The sequence below is a fragment of the Mandrillus leucophaeus genome, unplaced genomic scaffold (assembly GCF_000951045.1).
Source record: "Mandrillus leucophaeus isolate KB7577 unplaced genomic scaffold, Mleu.le_1.0 Scaffold232, whole genome shotgun sequence".
NCBI classification, from domain to species: Eukaryota; Metazoa; Chordata; class Mammalia; order Primates; family Cercopithecidae; genus Mandrillus; species Mandrillus leucophaeus.
In genome coordinates, this window is record NW_012102388.1 from 1,381,471 (window position 1) to 1,397,489 (window position 16,019).

General features: G+C 42.2%; 1 protein-coding gene across 1 annotated transcript in view; it reads left to right on the forward strand.

Moving 5' to 3' along the window:
• PIWIL1 (piwi-like RNA-mediated gene silencing 1) overlaps positions 1-16,019 on the forward strand; it is a 34,761-nt gene that overhangs the window by 963 nt on the left and 17,779 nt on the right. The window contains exons 2-11 of the mRNA XM_011981945.1: positions 3,293-3,382; positions 3,705-3,816; positions 6,155-6,280; positions 6,763-6,977; positions 7,330-7,451; positions 8,480-8,560; positions 9,618-9,815; positions 10,238-10,349; positions 14,961-15,087; positions 15,389-15,506. Of these exons, the coding sequence (XP_011837335.1) occupies positions 3,305-3,382; positions 3,705-3,816; positions 6,155-6,280; positions 6,763-6,977; positions 7,330-7,451; positions 8,480-8,560; positions 9,618-9,815; positions 10,238-10,349; positions 14,961-15,087; positions 15,389-15,506 (1,289 nt within the window). The 5' untranslated portion in view covers positions 3,293-3,304. The remainder of the gene's footprint in view (positions 1-3,292; positions 3,383-3,704; positions 3,817-6,154; positions 6,281-6,762; positions 6,978-7,329; positions 7,452-8,479; positions 8,561-9,617; positions 9,816-10,237; positions 10,350-14,960; positions 15,088-15,388; positions 15,507-16,019) is intronic.

The window sequence follows — 16,019 nt, forward strand, 5'->3', positions numbered from 1 at the left end:
ATCTCTGCGGAGGGCGAGGCCCCCTTCCCGCGTCTGCAGCCGCTGCGCTGTGTCCCCGGGAGCCTTGGGAGCCGGACGCTGGGAAGAGGACGGAGCTTCGGAGGACCGCAAGTGAGGCGGCGACCACAAGGGTCGGGCTCTGCGAGGCTCGGGGGTTCTCGCGGGTGCTGGCGGCCGGGCCCCTGGCATCTGTGGAGGGAAAGGGGCGGCGGGGGCCTTGGGAGCTCCCGGGATGGATGCTCTCGCTGTCTTCAGCCCCTGCGGCCTCCAGGGTAAAGCCGGCTGGAGCCCTGCGCAGCCTGTTCTCTGCGCGCTTTCCTTTTCGTTTTTAAGTTGTGGCCAGAGAGACCCCGCTGGCATAGAATGTACCGCCCAACGGTTTTAGGCGTGTGGCGCGGTGGTGGTTCCCACGTGCGTGGCGTCGTCCTGAGCTCAGCGCCGGAGGGATGATGTTAGGTGGAAGAGTCTTTGGCAGAGCTGGTAATGAATCGGGCATGTGATTTCCAGCGAGTGTGGTTATTGGAAGCACACACTTGTTTTCTGACTTTAAGAATTCGATATCCAGACTGAGGTGGTTTTGAGACTGGAAGGAGATAAAGCTGAAAACTGGAGTTGTGCTGCGAAACCTGGACGTAGAGCGCTGGGCCCGCCAGGTATTTAGTGACCAGCACAACGCGCCGCCCTGGGTTTCAGGCCCTGGAGATGATGAGAATCAGCTGGAGGGCTGCTTCCAGCCGGCTGCTAACTCGCCAGGGCTGAGAGCCGCTCCCCACCCCGTAATTTCTGTTACCAGCCAGTCAAAATGCTGCCTGTCAGGGAACAGGCTTTGAGAACTGCATTTCCTGCTGGAGATGAGAGTTCAGCTCGTCCCTGTTTTGTTTTGTTTTTTTTTTATCACTATTTCACACTATTGTTTGTAAGGTGTCAAGCGGCCATCTGGGTGCAAAGGCGTCAGTTGTAATTCGCAGCCTAGTTGGAGAAGCTATGGAGTGCAGGAATGTGCAGAGGGAGAAAGCAGGTTACCATGTAGTAGAGTGACCGTGGCCACGTCGGGGAAACGGCTTTCAGAGAAGGGGGCAAGGGATGGCCTGCGAGCTGGTCCTTAAGTGGTTCACTGGATTCTTGTGGTTTCAGAGGAGGGCGAGGCTTTGTTTAGCAGAGACTGTGCTGTGGTATAGGGTAAGTCACGGAATTGATTGTGATAGGAAGCAAGTAGTGTTTGCTGGCGTCTCAGGCAGGTGCTTTCAGACTGATCTCTAGATCCGCAGTCCCCAATCTTTTTGGCACCAGGGACCGATTTCGTGGAAGACAACTTTCCCACTGACTGGTAGGGGATGGTTTCAGGATGAAATGGTTCCACCTCAGATTATCAGGCATTAGATTCTCATCAGGAGCATGCAAGCCAGATCCCTGGCACGCCCACTTCACAGTAGGGTTCACGCTCCTAGGAGAGTCTGATGCCTCCACTGATCTGACAGGAGGGGCGCTCAGGCTGTCACGTTTGCTGCCACTGCTCACCTCCTGCTGTGTGGCCTGGTTCCCGTACGGGTCCATGGCCGGCGGGCTAGGGACGCTGCCTGTGGATTATCAGCAAGAGACTTTCATGCACCATGTGCCCAGTGTGTAAACTGAGTATGCATACGTAACCATTGTCATGATGCACACATTGTAAAATAAATATAAAGCAGTTTAACATGAGGTTTAAAGTTAGTTGTAATATGCTGGCACCTCAGCGGATTATCTTGTGTAAACTCCTTTGGAAATTGCTGATTTAGAGTAGGGGGTCTTATACGATGAATGTTTGCTTTAATCCTGTAAAATACAATAGGAAGTCAGAGGTTTTTAAAATTGAAAAATGGCATTAGATTTGTCTTTCTGTGAAGATCATGAAGCCAAGAATTTTAGAAGCTGTTAAAATTCAAAGGATGAAAAAGATAACGTGACTTAAGGCAGAGTGATGGTAAATGATGTCATCGCCTGCCCCATGTAGAACCTTTGATGGTTTCTCATGTGTTGAGTATCCAAGCTGTCTGCAGGACCCTGAGCAGTCCGCGCCCTGTCCACATGAATTCCTCCGCTCCCCTTGTTCCTTCCCTTTCCAGTCCCACTGGGCGTCTTTTGGTTCTGCATCCAATTCAAGCACTTACGTGTGGGTTGTTACCGCTTGTGTGGAAGACTGGTACCACCCTGCCTTCCGATTCCTGATTCTCCATTTCAGCTTAAGTCTTGTTACAGGCAGGCCTCTTTAGGGTTTACATCAGTTCCTACTTTCTTTTTGGTAAGAACGTTCTGCTTATTTCCTTCATCACACTTTTTAACACGTGGAGTTACGATTTTACCTGCCCTTTCCATTAGGGCTAATGTTTGTTGACTGCTCACCGGAGGTCAGTGTGAGTTCTCATTTGATCCTCACCATTGACAGTGGGTTATTCCAACCATTCGACAAAGAGTCACAGGCTATGTCGTTTTCTCATGTTGTCTAAAATGTGAAGGAGTTGGGCTCAGGCAGTTGAGCTCCGAGACCTCTACGCTTAATAGCCTGATGACACTGTGTACCACCGCGGCGAGGGTGAGAGGCTGTCATAGCTGAGCCCAAAGCTGATCCCAGCTCACAGGAAGCACTTAGTGCCACCATGATGTTGAAGAAATGAGGAGAATGGTCCTGGCAGATGTAGGAGAAATAAAGTAGTTTTGAAATCAATGACTCCATTCTTTTTATGTAGATACAATGTAGATGGTGATGCCACTCCCCAAGAATGAGATTATGGGGACATGAGGGAGAAGAGATACTAGTTTGGGTATGTTTAGCGTAAGCCACACATGGAACTCTGGGAAGATCCCGGAGAACTCATTATGTATGCAGAAGGATTGTCTAAGGGGCCTGGCGGGACACTTGCCACAAGTGCCCTGTTTCTCTGTGTGTGTGTGTGTGTATGTGTGTGTATGTGTATCTCCAAATGGGAAAGAACCAGCCACCAGCATGTTAATTCTTTCAGCACTTTCTCCTCCTAAGTCTGTTTATAATAAATAATCCAAATGAAAAACTAAGTCTTCTATTAAAATACATTTTCCCCTTTGGCCCTACAGCAGTGCCCAGTGCAAGGTAGGCAACTGAGTTTGCTGAATGTAGGAATGTTACATTAAAAAACTGTCATTACAGATTAGAAGGATACATACTAATTGCCTGGCGAGCTTACTTTTGAATCTGAAAGAAGTTTAAAGTAACATTGTAGAAATGGTCAAATGCGGTTGCCTCCATTGACTATTTTCTTCAAGATTGTTTCCTCTCCAGAAATAGAAAACAATGACTGGGCGAGCCAGAGCCAGAGCCAGAGGAAGGGCCCGCGGTCAGGAGACAGTGCCGCTGGTGGGCTCCACTGCTGTGAGTGTTTCACCGTTTCTGACTAGAGAAAATGTCCTTGAATCTTGATCAGCCTAGGCTGCTGAAAATAAACTAAAGACGGTGCTGGGAAGGATATAGGGAGTGAGCAAGGCAGATCATGTCCTGTTTCCTCGGAATATTAGAAGCTGATTCATGACTTTATTTGGTGACTCTTCTCTCAAATTTCTTTTTAAGAATACACTATTTGATTATTAATCTAGATAGGTGTTGGTTGAATTCCTGAGACTTAAGGCTGGACATTTTCTCTGGTGTCTGTGACCGCTTGACAAAAAGAATGTTCTTTATTTTTCTATAACTACAGAGTCAGCAACCTGGTTATATTCAGCCTAGGTCTCAGCAGCCACCAGCAGAGGGGGAGTTATTTGGCCGTGGACGGCAGAGAGGAACAGTAGGAGGAACAGCCAAGTCACAAGGTGAAGAGAAAGTAACAGGAAGTCTTAACAACTGTGTTCAACATATGCAGCAAATTTTATTGAATTAAAACTTGGTACAAAAATTTGTGCTGAAACTGTTTAAGAAACATTTCCTTATAATGTTGCCATAACATGCAAATACAATTGTGGAAAATACTTAAATCTAATTTCTTAAACATTCTATGTATCAGTCTTCACCAGTAAATGACTTAAAAAGAAAATGGTTACTCAGGATTTCAAATTTAACTCTATGAAACGGTTCCCTATCTGTAACAAGGTAGTGTCTACCTGTAAAGGTAAAGATCATTGTGGCCATTAACTAATACGTGGGATAACAAATGAAGGCCCTGTTTTGTCATCTTTCACTGCTCTTTGGAGATTATACCTGCAAATTGCTTGTCACAGTAAATGCTCAAGTACCTATTGTTTTGTAGAAATTAATATACGTTTAACAGATTATTGCCAATTAGACATTGTTTGGACCTTGATTTTCCTTCTGTAAAGGGGATGTGGATGCACCGAAAGGTTCTTAAACAGCACAGTGGCGTGAGCTCTGATTTGTATTTGAAATAAATCACTCTGGGAGCTGCATGGAAGGGGGAATTAGCAAGGTTCCCAGTCTTGCCCGTTCTGAAATCTGTCCTCTTCGAGTGACAAAATCAAGCTTTGGCTCAGTGTCATAGCAGCACTGTGTATTTCAAGCAGAACAGATTTCATCATTGTTTTTATTCAGAAACTGGCAATTGGATTTTTGCATCCAGAACCAAATTTTTCAAGACAAATTAAAAATTTTTAAGGAAAAAAATCAGCCTTTATGACCCTTCAGTGTCATCAGGTTGGATTCAGTATGCATGATTTAATGTAGTTACTCACCCAGTGCCATCAATACTTTAAACCAAGTCTCTGGGATAAAAAACTCACTAAGAGAGACAAATATGAACGGTTACATATTTAAAGGATTTTTAGGTAGAGCCCCCTGCAAATCATGAGGTACAGAAACTAACATGGAAGCGCCTTTTAAAGTGCTTTAGATGTGATATTTAAAACTTATTGCATGCTTGTGATGCTTATTCTCAATTTTTCAGGTGAAAGAATCAACGCTCATGTTAAATAACTGGTTTCCAAAGTACAGCAAGAACTGAAATATTTTAAGCCACTGTTATTTCTCTGAGGAAGTCTAGAAAGTAGGCAGTTCTGGTGTTTGTGGTCAGAAGAGAACTGGACTCTGATCTTTTTGTTCTTTTGTCCTGGGCCCATGACGGCCATAATTAAGACCTCTGTTTGGTTCAGAACTTCTGTATTCGAGCCCTCCCTGCCAGATCCAGATTCCAGGCTCCATGGGCAGGGCAAAGGGGCAGGAAGTACAAAAGTCACAAGTCAGCTATTGGCTCTCTTATGGAATGTTTCCAAAAGTGTCATCCTACAATTTCTGCTTAAGTCTCTTAGGCCATCCCTAACCATGGGGAGGGTGGAAATTTTGGTCTATTTAAGTATATTATTCCCAAAATAGAATTTTTTTAAAGAATGAGGGATTGGTTATTGGATAGTCAACTGGTAATCTCTGTTACAAAAGATAACATGCCTATTAAGTGACAGCTGGAATTTTAACACTTGACTACAAAGTTCATATTGGTTTTTTGGCTCACATCATATTGTTGATCTGAGATAATTGTATAATTTCAGCAAATCAAATGACTTGAATAATTTAGGTTCTTATAACCACAGCTTGTAGCAGTAAGCATGAACTGATTAATCACAAGCTTATTACCTATTACCAGTATGAGATGCGTGTCGTGGCCATAGAATATGTGCAGATGCAGAAGTCCATTCTTCTGATACTGAATGGAATCAGGTAGTGAGGAAGTTGCATTTTAGATGTAAGTTTTCTAATCCAGGTTACAGATTTAAACCCTCTAAGCCACCAATTTCTGTAGCTGTAATTGCATCATGACAGACTGGAAAATACATGAAGACCCTTAGATAATTATTAGACTTACAATACAGAAAAATATTTTCCCAGTCAGCAAACATATGCTCCTCCACTCTCGCACCACAGTCCCGCCGGCTTGATCTTTTCAAGGTGTACATCTCTTGAAAGAGTGCATCTGCAACTTCCCAGGACAGTGACAAGAAAGCCTTTATGAATGAAGTTATAAATAGGAAACCGTTCTCTCGTTAGGCTGGCAGACACTGAAAACATGTTGATAGGATTGTTTTATGCATTGTTTTCTACACCTCAGTATCCTTTGGATTACATATATTAGCACTGTGGGAGTTAATGTTGTCATCCTTTACTTCGTACTTTATTTCAAGTAGATAATTTTTCTTCTTTTTTAAGAACTCCAGATATCTGCTGGATTTCAGGAGTTATCATTAGCAGAGAGAGGAGGTCGTCGTAGAGATTTTCACGATCTTGGTGTGAATACAAGGCAGAACCTAGACCATGTTAAAGAATCAAAAACAGGTAGGTTAATTAAGAATAAGTTTTTGTGAGATTACGTCTCAGGTACACAGGACAGTGAATTGAGGCACTTTAGTTTAGGTATTTATTCGGTCAAGGATCCTGCATGGGTTTTGCATTTTCCTCTCTCTGTTTCTTTTGGCGTTGATGAAATAGGTTATAGATAATATCTTGAACTGCACATTTTGAAACGTCATCTCATTAAATATTAATAGATTACTTTCAAAACTCTTTGCCATGAAGAGATTTGGTTGGTTTTGTTGCAAAATTATTTGTAAATTACTTAGTCTAAGGAAGATCTGTTTCTAAATGTATGCTTCTTTAGAAATTCGCCTAAAGAGGTAGACTAGTGGTCTCCAGAGTCGGATGCTGTCTGCTGCTCTTAGCCTTGGTTTACGGAACTGTGCCTGCCTTGTCATGGTAGGAAGGTTTCAAGGAAAAATAAACTTGATATTTTGTTAATTGACTGTAACTTGCTTTTCCAGGTTCTTCAGGCATCATAGTGAGGTTAAGCACTAACCATTTCCGACTGACATCCCGTCCCCAGTGGGCCTTATATCAGTATCATATTGACTATAACCCACTGATGGAAGCCAGACGACTCCGTTCAGCTCTTCTTTTTCAACATGAGGATCTCATTGGAAAGTGTCATGCTTTTGATGGAACAATATTATTTTTACCTAAAAGACTACAGCAAAAGGTTATTTGGCAAAAGGGAGATGGGGAATTTCCACTTCAAGGCAAAACTACTACAATGTAAGATAGTTCACATGGCTTTTAGAGAGACCCCAGGAGTCTCCTGTCTGATGTGACGGAATAAACACATTGGGTACTTTGGCATTATTGTAGCATTGTCAGATTTGTCTGGATAACTTGATGGTTACAGTTGAATTACAATACACTTAGCCACTGTTTTTCTCAGAGCCATTTAAAAAAATCCAGTGGAAACATTTTATAGTTTTCAGTGTTGCCTTATTAAGCAAGCGGTCTGTGATTGGGCAGAGTTGTCCTTTAAGGATTTAAAGTTTGGGTTTTCACCTCTCTGGCTTCAGGTTACTGAAGTTTTTAGTAAGACCCGGAATGGAGAGGATGTGAGGATAACGATCACTTTAACAAATGAACTTCCACCTACATCACCAACTTGTTTGCAGTTCTATAATATTATTTTCAGGAGGTATGTGTTTTATTTCAACATTTTATTAAGAGGAAAACCAGCAAAGTTGAAATAATTGTACATTGATCATCTACATTCAAGTCTCCTAGATTTTCAACGTTGGCTGAGATTATTGGGTTTCTCTGTATTGCAGTAACTTAAGGTGTGGTTTACTGATAGAAAATTCATCTGTTTGCTTTAAGCAAGTATCCTGCCTTTCCCTCCCTAATTCTGTTGACTTCAAATGCTATCTGAGCTTGTGTTCAGACGCTCATATCCTCGAGAGTGAGGATGTTGCAGACTTGGTGTTCCTGCTCCCCACAGTGGGTCCTTGGTCAGGAGGAGGGCAGAGTTCAGTGGAGCTTGTTCCACTGCAGGAGATACACTGCGTGCTGGATAATTTGCTTTCAGGGTACATACCACATATTCCCAATCCAAAAGCAAGACACATGGTCTGCAAAAATTTTTATTTTTTGAGGGGAATGAGAAACAATCCGGATGAGGCTGAAATTTTCGTGAGAATAATGGGGCAGAATACTTGTATTAATTTAAGTTAGTGATAACTGACACTGATAGGACAATTCATTGTGATAAATACTCGTTTTCAGTTAATATAACTGGTAGATTATTTTTCCCTAAATGAGGGGTTGGCAAACTTCTCTCTGCAAAGGGCCAGATAGTAAACGTCTTAGGCTCTGAAAGCCGTGTCATCTCTTGCAGCTGTTCCGCTCTACTGCGGGACCACCGAAGCAGCCAGAGACAGTGTGTAAGTGAGCGGTCATGGCTGTGTGCCAGTAAAACTGTTGGTGGATGCTGAAATCTGAATTTCAGATAATTCATGTGTCATGAAATAATCTTTTATTTTTTCCAACCTCAAGGATATTTGAAAACCATTGTTAACTCATAGGCCATAAAAAACAGCCGGTAGGCTGGATTTGGCCTGGCTACAGACCACAGTTTGCCAACCCCTGCTCTAAACAACATGCTGTTCTGATTGCCGTATTGGAGATATTTATCAATATTCACTATTCTGACCTTTCAATTTTTAGGCTTTTGAAAATCATGAATTTGCAACAAATTGGACGAAATTATTATAACCCAAATGACCCAATTGATATTCCAAGTCACAGGTTTGTATGAAGTGGAAAGTTGGGTATTCCTTAGGCTTAATTACAAGCTTTTGAGATAATAATCTAATTTGAAATGGTTGAGTTTACTACACTGACTGTTACTGCCACCCATCACATTATGTGACTATTTAACTTGAATAATGAGGAGACATCCCAGAATATTTGGATTTAAAAAAAAAAAAACACATAATTTACCTGTCACTAGGGAAGAATACATAGTTGTCCAGTGCTAAGTTTGTATTTTTGCCCTCAGGTAATAAAAATAGTTAATGTGGTGTATCAAGATTGCAGCCCAACTGAAAAACTGCCTGCTGGGTACCGTGCTCCCCACCTCAGTGACGGGACCTTTCGTACCCAGACCTCAGCATTGTGCAGTATGCCCGTGTCACAAACCTGCACGTGCACCCCTTGAATCTAAAGTTGAAATAAGAAATAAAAGGCTGGGCGCGGTGGCTCATGCCTGTAATCCCAGCACTTTGGGAGGCCAAAGTGGGTGGATCACGAGGTCAGGAGTTCTAGACCAGCCTGGCCAAGATGGTGAAACCCTGTCTCTACTAAAAATACAAAAATTAGCTGGGTGTGGTGGCGGGCACCTGTAATCCCAGCTAACCAGGAGACTGAAGCAGAAAAGTGCTTACACCCGGGAGGCGGAGGTTGCGGTGAGCCGAGATCACGCCAACTCCAGCCTGGGCGACAAAGCAAGACTCTGTCTAAAAAAATAAATAAAAAAGAAATAAAATATTGGAGCCCAACAGGTTTAAGTTTATCATAGTAATTGTAGGTGCTTTCAATTGGATTGGCAGCTTTTTAAAGTCTTAGACCACTGTAATGAATAGTTGATTAAAGTTAGTACATTCATTTAAAATGAAACTTATACAATTATTATAATATTGAAGGTCTTAAAGCTGGAACCGTGTAAATCCTAGAAATAAGGAAATTGATTCATTCAAAAACTTACAGTTTAGACCCAGTTAATAAAAGTGAAAACGCAACTTAGTGTGTGCAGAATGTGTTTGAATGTGGAGAGGTTCTTCATGACCGCCATCTTGCCTGACAGGTTGGTGATTTGGCCTGGCTTCACTACTTCCATCCTTCAGTATGAAAACAGCATTATGCTCTGCACTGACGTTAGCCATAAAGTGCTTCGAAGTGAGACTGTTTTGGATTTCATGTTCAACTTTTATCATCAGACAGAAGAACATAAATTTCAAGAACAAGTTTCCAAAGAACTAATAGGTTTAGTTGTTCTTACCAAGTAAGACTGCTTTTTAAAATGCAAAATAATTTTTGTGAGTCTTAAAGTATAGTGGCTTTGTAGTTCTACAATGTTAAGAAATAGTGTTTCAAGTTGAGTGGTGGGAATAGCACAAAAAAGGGTGACGGTGTTTTTCACTTTTCCCAGGATCATAGTTTTGGGGGTAACATAACTCATCTGGAGAGGACAAATAGCTAGTGATTTTTACCCTTTTAAATTATTTTATTTTCTGTTAGTAATTTAGTCACTTCCCCCATCCATCTGGCAGAGTCTGTAAGAAATCCTGTTTCCTTCTTTTTCCATAACTTTGTATATACCCAGGTGATTTGAAATTTTAGAGAATACATGCTGTCTAGTCTCTCTTTTTAATACTAGTTCTTCACATTTCCATCAAATGCAGTCAAATCTCAACTGATCCCTAGGTATAACAATAAAACGTACAGAGTGGATGATATTGACTGGGACCAGAATCCCAAGAGCACCTTTAAGAAAGCCGACGGCTCTGAAGTCAGCTTCCTAGAATACTACAGGAAGGTAAGATGCTAGTGATGTTATCTTTTTCCTATGAAGTAGTTATATCTTAGGAAAGTAGTTGAATCTTAGGAGAAATCCAAAATATCTTTGGTAGAATTCTCTAACACGTGTTGCACATTTGGAACAAGTTGCTTTTAAAGCTGTGTGTAAATGTATTTGTTAGGGCAATCACAGTATAATTTTATTCATTATCAGATTTATTAAAATGCCTCTTTTTATTTGGTACAGTTCACATAATGAGAAGTGCCCTGTCTTGGTTCCCTTTTTCCAGTAGAATGAAAGCTGACATTTGAATTGAAGCCTATGGAGGACAAGTAGGTTGGATAACAGGTGGTAAGCAGTGGGAATTAAGAGCTTGCCATACTGTCTTCTCCCTCCATAATCAACATTTCACTTAATTTCACCTTGGACAGGGGTAGGAATTAAAGATCTTGGAACCTTCAGTATCATTTCTGCTAAATCTGCTGCCTGTGGGTTATAACTCTTAACTTTTGATTTACAAAAGGCTGATCTTTTGGGCGATCATCTAAAACAGTTTTTAAAGAGATGATTCTAGTTTTGAAAAGACCATCAAAGGCAAATGGCAAGAAAGAACAACTATTGACTAGAAGAAATTAAACTGTTTATATAGGAATGCATGCCAACATTGGAATGCATGCCAACATTGTTTTAGTATTCAGAGATGAGCAGATCTGGTCCCCAGATCCTTAGAATGTCACATTCCATTTCATGTTAAAATTGTAGGAAAATTATTTCTAGAAAACTATCAATTAAAATCTCAAAACTTGTCTTTGAATTGGTAACATTTCACATTTTCTTCTACTTTAAATAGAGTATTTCCTGTTTCTAAAAATTTGGATAAATAACCTTAAATATGAAAAGTATTCATATTTTGCATGGAAAGTGTGCATCTTACCAGTGGCCTTGGAAAGGTCTGTGTGCTGCTGTCCAGCTGCTCGGCTGTGACTAAAAACATAAGCCACTGTGGAGGGAGGGATTCTATGAGACGCTGCATGAAGGGCTGACCTTATTCCTGGCAAGATGGAAACAGCCAGTGGTCATTTCAGCATGCCTTTCCTCCCACTGTTTTCAGCCTCTTTACTCCTTGAGGACTCCAACCGTGCCTAACCTGGATCCCTCTGGGTGTCAGAGGTTACTGTGAGGAATGAGTTGTGGCATTTTTCTGTCGTTAATTTTAGTAATCACTCTCAGGGATGGTAGAAGTTGGTATATATCAACAGCAAATATGAAGGAAACATCAGCTGAAAATGTGATTTAAACCTGAAGCAAGGTCAGTGGAATCTCTCCCCTTCCCTGACTGGTACTGAGTGTCCTTTGGCAGCTCATCCTCCTGTAAGTGGTGTTTTATGTGTTATCATACTTACGAGCTCTGCCCAGGCCCCTTTTACTCTACGTTCACTCCCTAGGTGATTTCCAGTCTCCTCTGCCCAGGCTTCAGGCATGAAATGTTAAGAATCCCCAGACTTCCAGTTCCAGCCTAGACTTGTCTAAGCTTAGCTGCCTGGTTGTTCTAAGTATTTGGATGACTCAAAGATAACTCTCCTATGTTGCCAGTGTTGAATGTGTTCTGTCCTCCCAACATGGCCCCTACTCAGTGCTCTTGGTCAATACAGAGAAGGTAACTTGGACAGAGGCAAAAGATTTTATGATTTATATACCCCGTGCCTAAGTAGGCTCTCAGGTATTTGAATTAAAAAAATGGTGGATGAGTCACACATCAGATCTCTGCACCTTCCCCTGCCTCCTAGTACTCCCTCTTTGTCCAGACCCGTCACTCACCTTGTTATCTGAATTGCCTTCATTTTTCTCCTTTTCTAAATAACTGGCATCTCCTGTCCAGGCCCTATTTTTATAATTCACTTAACTAGTCTCTTAGTATTTATTTCCTCTGCCTTGTGATCAATCAACTCGTACCCATCTGTTCTTCTTCCCCTTCCCCCCAGAAATGATGTGGTGCCCGTGACCCTGTGCCTTGTGAAGTGTGGTGGTCTGTCTTTGAGATGCCTGTCGTCCTGTGCCTTGTGAAGTGTGGTGGTCTTTTTCCGAGATGCCCGTGGCCCTGTGCCTTGTAAAGTGTAGTGGTCTTTCTCTGAGATGCCTGTGGTCCTGTGCCTTGTGAAGTGTGGTGGTCTTTCTCCAAGATGCCTGCGGCCCTGTGCCTTGTGAAGTGTGGTGGTCTTTCTCCGTGAGACTCTGCCTGCTGCTTTATTCTCATGGCATGTCCCCACTATACCCTTAGACTAAACACAGGGCTGTGTCCCCTCTGTTGGACACACCCTGTATGCTTGTGTTTGAGATCTCAGGTCAGCTTCTTTCTGTAGGGAAGACTTCTCTGGAAATCAGGGATAATCAGCTGTCTTTAGTAGAAATAATTAATGAAAGAGGTTGATGTTGAAATATTTAAAAGAAAACATTCTTAGATTTTCTGGTAGAAATGCAGTTTTAGTAGTAAGTGATGGTTTGGGATTAAAGATAATATCTAGGAAACAGAGTAGAAGAAGGGTGTTTGGAAAAGAAGGTCATAGTTGGTTTTTAAAATAAAATGTTTAACAATAATGTCTAGTAAAAATGAGAGTGCTGTTTTTTCAGGTGTAGAGGAAAATGTTTAAAAATATTTGACAGGGCCAGGCGCGATGGCTCATGTCTGTAATCCTAGCACTTTGGGGGACCGAGACAGGCGGAGCACCTGAGGTCAGGAGTATGAGACCAGCCTCGCCAACATGGTGAAACCTCATCTCTACTAAAAATACAAAAAAAAATAGCTGGGTGTGGTGGTGGGTGCCTATAATCCCAGCTACTCATGAGGCTGAGGCAGGAGAATCGCTGGAACCCGGGAGGCAGAGGTTGCAGTGAGCTGAGATCGCACCACAGCTCTCCAGCCTGGGCGACAGAACGAAACTACGTCTCAAATAAATAAAGGAATGAATGAATGAATGACAGGCTGTTTCAACCCTAAGAATATGAAAGGTGGCGGGGGTGGGGCAGTGTGAGTGCAAGTTCTGTATCAGGAACCATGCACTTAAGGCCTTGGGTGAAACAGGGTGAGAGAGGGCACACTTCTGAAATACGACCACACTTCCACTGTGTGTGTTTGCACGTGGTGTGGAGGGTAACTGTTCCCAGACTCCTCATTTTCAAACGTGTGATAAAATAGGTCATATAGCTACGTGCAGCAGAGGTCAGATGTGAGTGTTCTTCTACTTACAGTTTTCTTATTTGAAATAAGAAAATTAAGTTCTTTCCTGGGTGGTTGCTTCTATACAGAACAAGTCGAGAACGGGCTAGAATTCATGGTTTCTTAATTCATAAGGGTTTGTAGTAGATGGCCAGGACCTTGTCATATGCTAGGAATAAGAAATATGCAAGTACCCTTAGTCTGTTGATGAGAGACAGACTAAGGACATGCTGTGATGATGTTCTTCTGGGGTGCCCGGTGGAGCTGTGTGGTTTGTTCTTCTGGGGTGCCCGGTGGAGCTGTGTGGGTTTTTTTTGTTTTTGTTTTTGTTTTTAAAGCTGGATCTGAATTAAGCAGGATGCTAAGAAAATCTGTTTTCAGCAAGATACAGGATATGGTAGGAAAGAGGATCTTTGAAACACAGGACCAGAATCTGTAGTGAAGAAAACTCAAAGTCTGACATGGTTCTAGAATTGCAGAGCTGAGCTGGAGGCCAGAGAACTCATCTTTTGAGAACATTAAATCATGAATATTGGCTGGGTGCGGTGACGCACACCTGTAATCCTAGCACTTTAGGAGGCCAAAGCGGGCAGATCACCTGAGGTCAGGAGTTGGAGATCAGCCTGGCCAACGTGGCAAAACCCCATCTTTACTAAAAATACAAAATTAGTCAGGCACGGTGGTGCATGCCTGTAGTGCGAGCTACTCGGGAGGCTGAGGCAGGAGAATCACCTGAACCCAGGAGGCAGAGGTTGCAGTGAGCCGAGATCGTATGCACTCCAGCCTGGGTAACAGAGCGAGACTCCATCTCAAAAAAAAAAAAAAAAAATCACGAATGTCATTTTTTGTTGTTTTACAAATTGTAAACACTTATTTTGGGCAGTGATTTTATATGGGGAAACTTAATACTACTTAATCAAAATTTGACTTCTTGAAAATATCAAGATACTATAAAAACTTTTTCTGATTAAAAATGCCCTGTAGCATTCTTCCCTCCCCCTCTTTATTCTTACAGTGAGACTGCTTTCAAAAGTAAGTTCTCACAATAACAGAAAATAGTTTTAGAGGAATCATCCTATGGTGAAGATGCAGAGTTACACAGACTACTGTTTCTAAACCAAGAAATAAAGCATTAAGCAACGAGAACTGTGACGAACCAAGCCCAGACTCAGAACCATACTCTTCTGGACCACCACAGGTTTTAGGAAAAGGATGGGGCAGTCGGTAGAGCATAGAAATCACAACCTCTGTTTTAAGAAGGTTAAAAAGTGCCTTTTAAAACTTTACTCTGGAGCTATTATCAGCCTTGCTATTGAATCAGTTCTTTATTTTTTAAAAAAATGAAACCCCTTTTGCCCGCTGAGATACTACTCAGGCATTTGCTGTGACCCGCGACGCTCTCCTCTCTTGAGCAGCAATACAACCAAGAGATCACCGACTTGAAGCAGCCTGTCTTGGTCAGCCAGCCCAAGAGAAGGCGGGGCCCCGGGGGGACACTGCCAGGGCCTGCCATGCTCATTCCTGAGCTCTGCTATCTTACAGGTACTGTTGCATTTCGTTTACTCGGAAGGAAGCCACTGGATTTACCCTTTTTTTCCCAGGAGTCCTCAGACATCCCTTTACTTCCCCTTCCCTTCCCCCGAAAACCTTTTATTAAAACTGCTTTGCCTCCTGGGGATTCGCGGTCACCATCACCCTGTGTTCCAGTTATTTAGACCTGATTATTAATTCTTTAACCCTGTGCCTTTAAATCTAGACCTGATTATTAATTCTTTAACCTGTGCCTTTAAATCTAGACCTGATTATTAATTCTTTAACCTGTGCCTTGAAATCTGATTTAAAGGCCTCACTGATAAAATGCGTAATGATTTTAACGTGATGAAAGACTTAGCCGTTCATACAAGACTAACTCCTGAGCAAAGGCAGCGTGAAGTGGGAAGACTCATTGATTACATCCATAAGTAAGTCGCTGATTTCACTGGGGCATGGTTTCCGTTTTTGGTTTAGTATTTTACGTGGCTTTGAGGGGTATCTTTTGAGGGGGTGGCAGAAAGTAACTTTCTCCTTTTGTATCTGTAGTATTTGGGGTGGGCTTGTTCTTGGTGTTTCTAAGCAAGGCTACCTATACCTCACTTATTCCTCAGGAAATAATGAAGTTAAACTTCCTGGCGCGTAGTCTTTCTAATTCCTCTGTTAGAAAAAGGTAACAACTGAAAAAGGAGATATTTCTGGTCAAATCTTTTTCCTATCTTCGTTATATCAAGGGGTTTCCTTTGATGGGGAGAAAGTTTGGGCATCAGAATTTTAAGTTAAACAATGTCATGAAGAGAAGCCTGAAGGTGGTGAGAGAAGGATGATCATGCTCCTGTACTGGCTGGCATTCTCACCAGCGCCTTAACCCTGACAGCGACATTGGAATGTGTTGTAGGCTAGAATGGATATCTGTTTGACTGGGTTTTTTTTGCTGTGTCTCT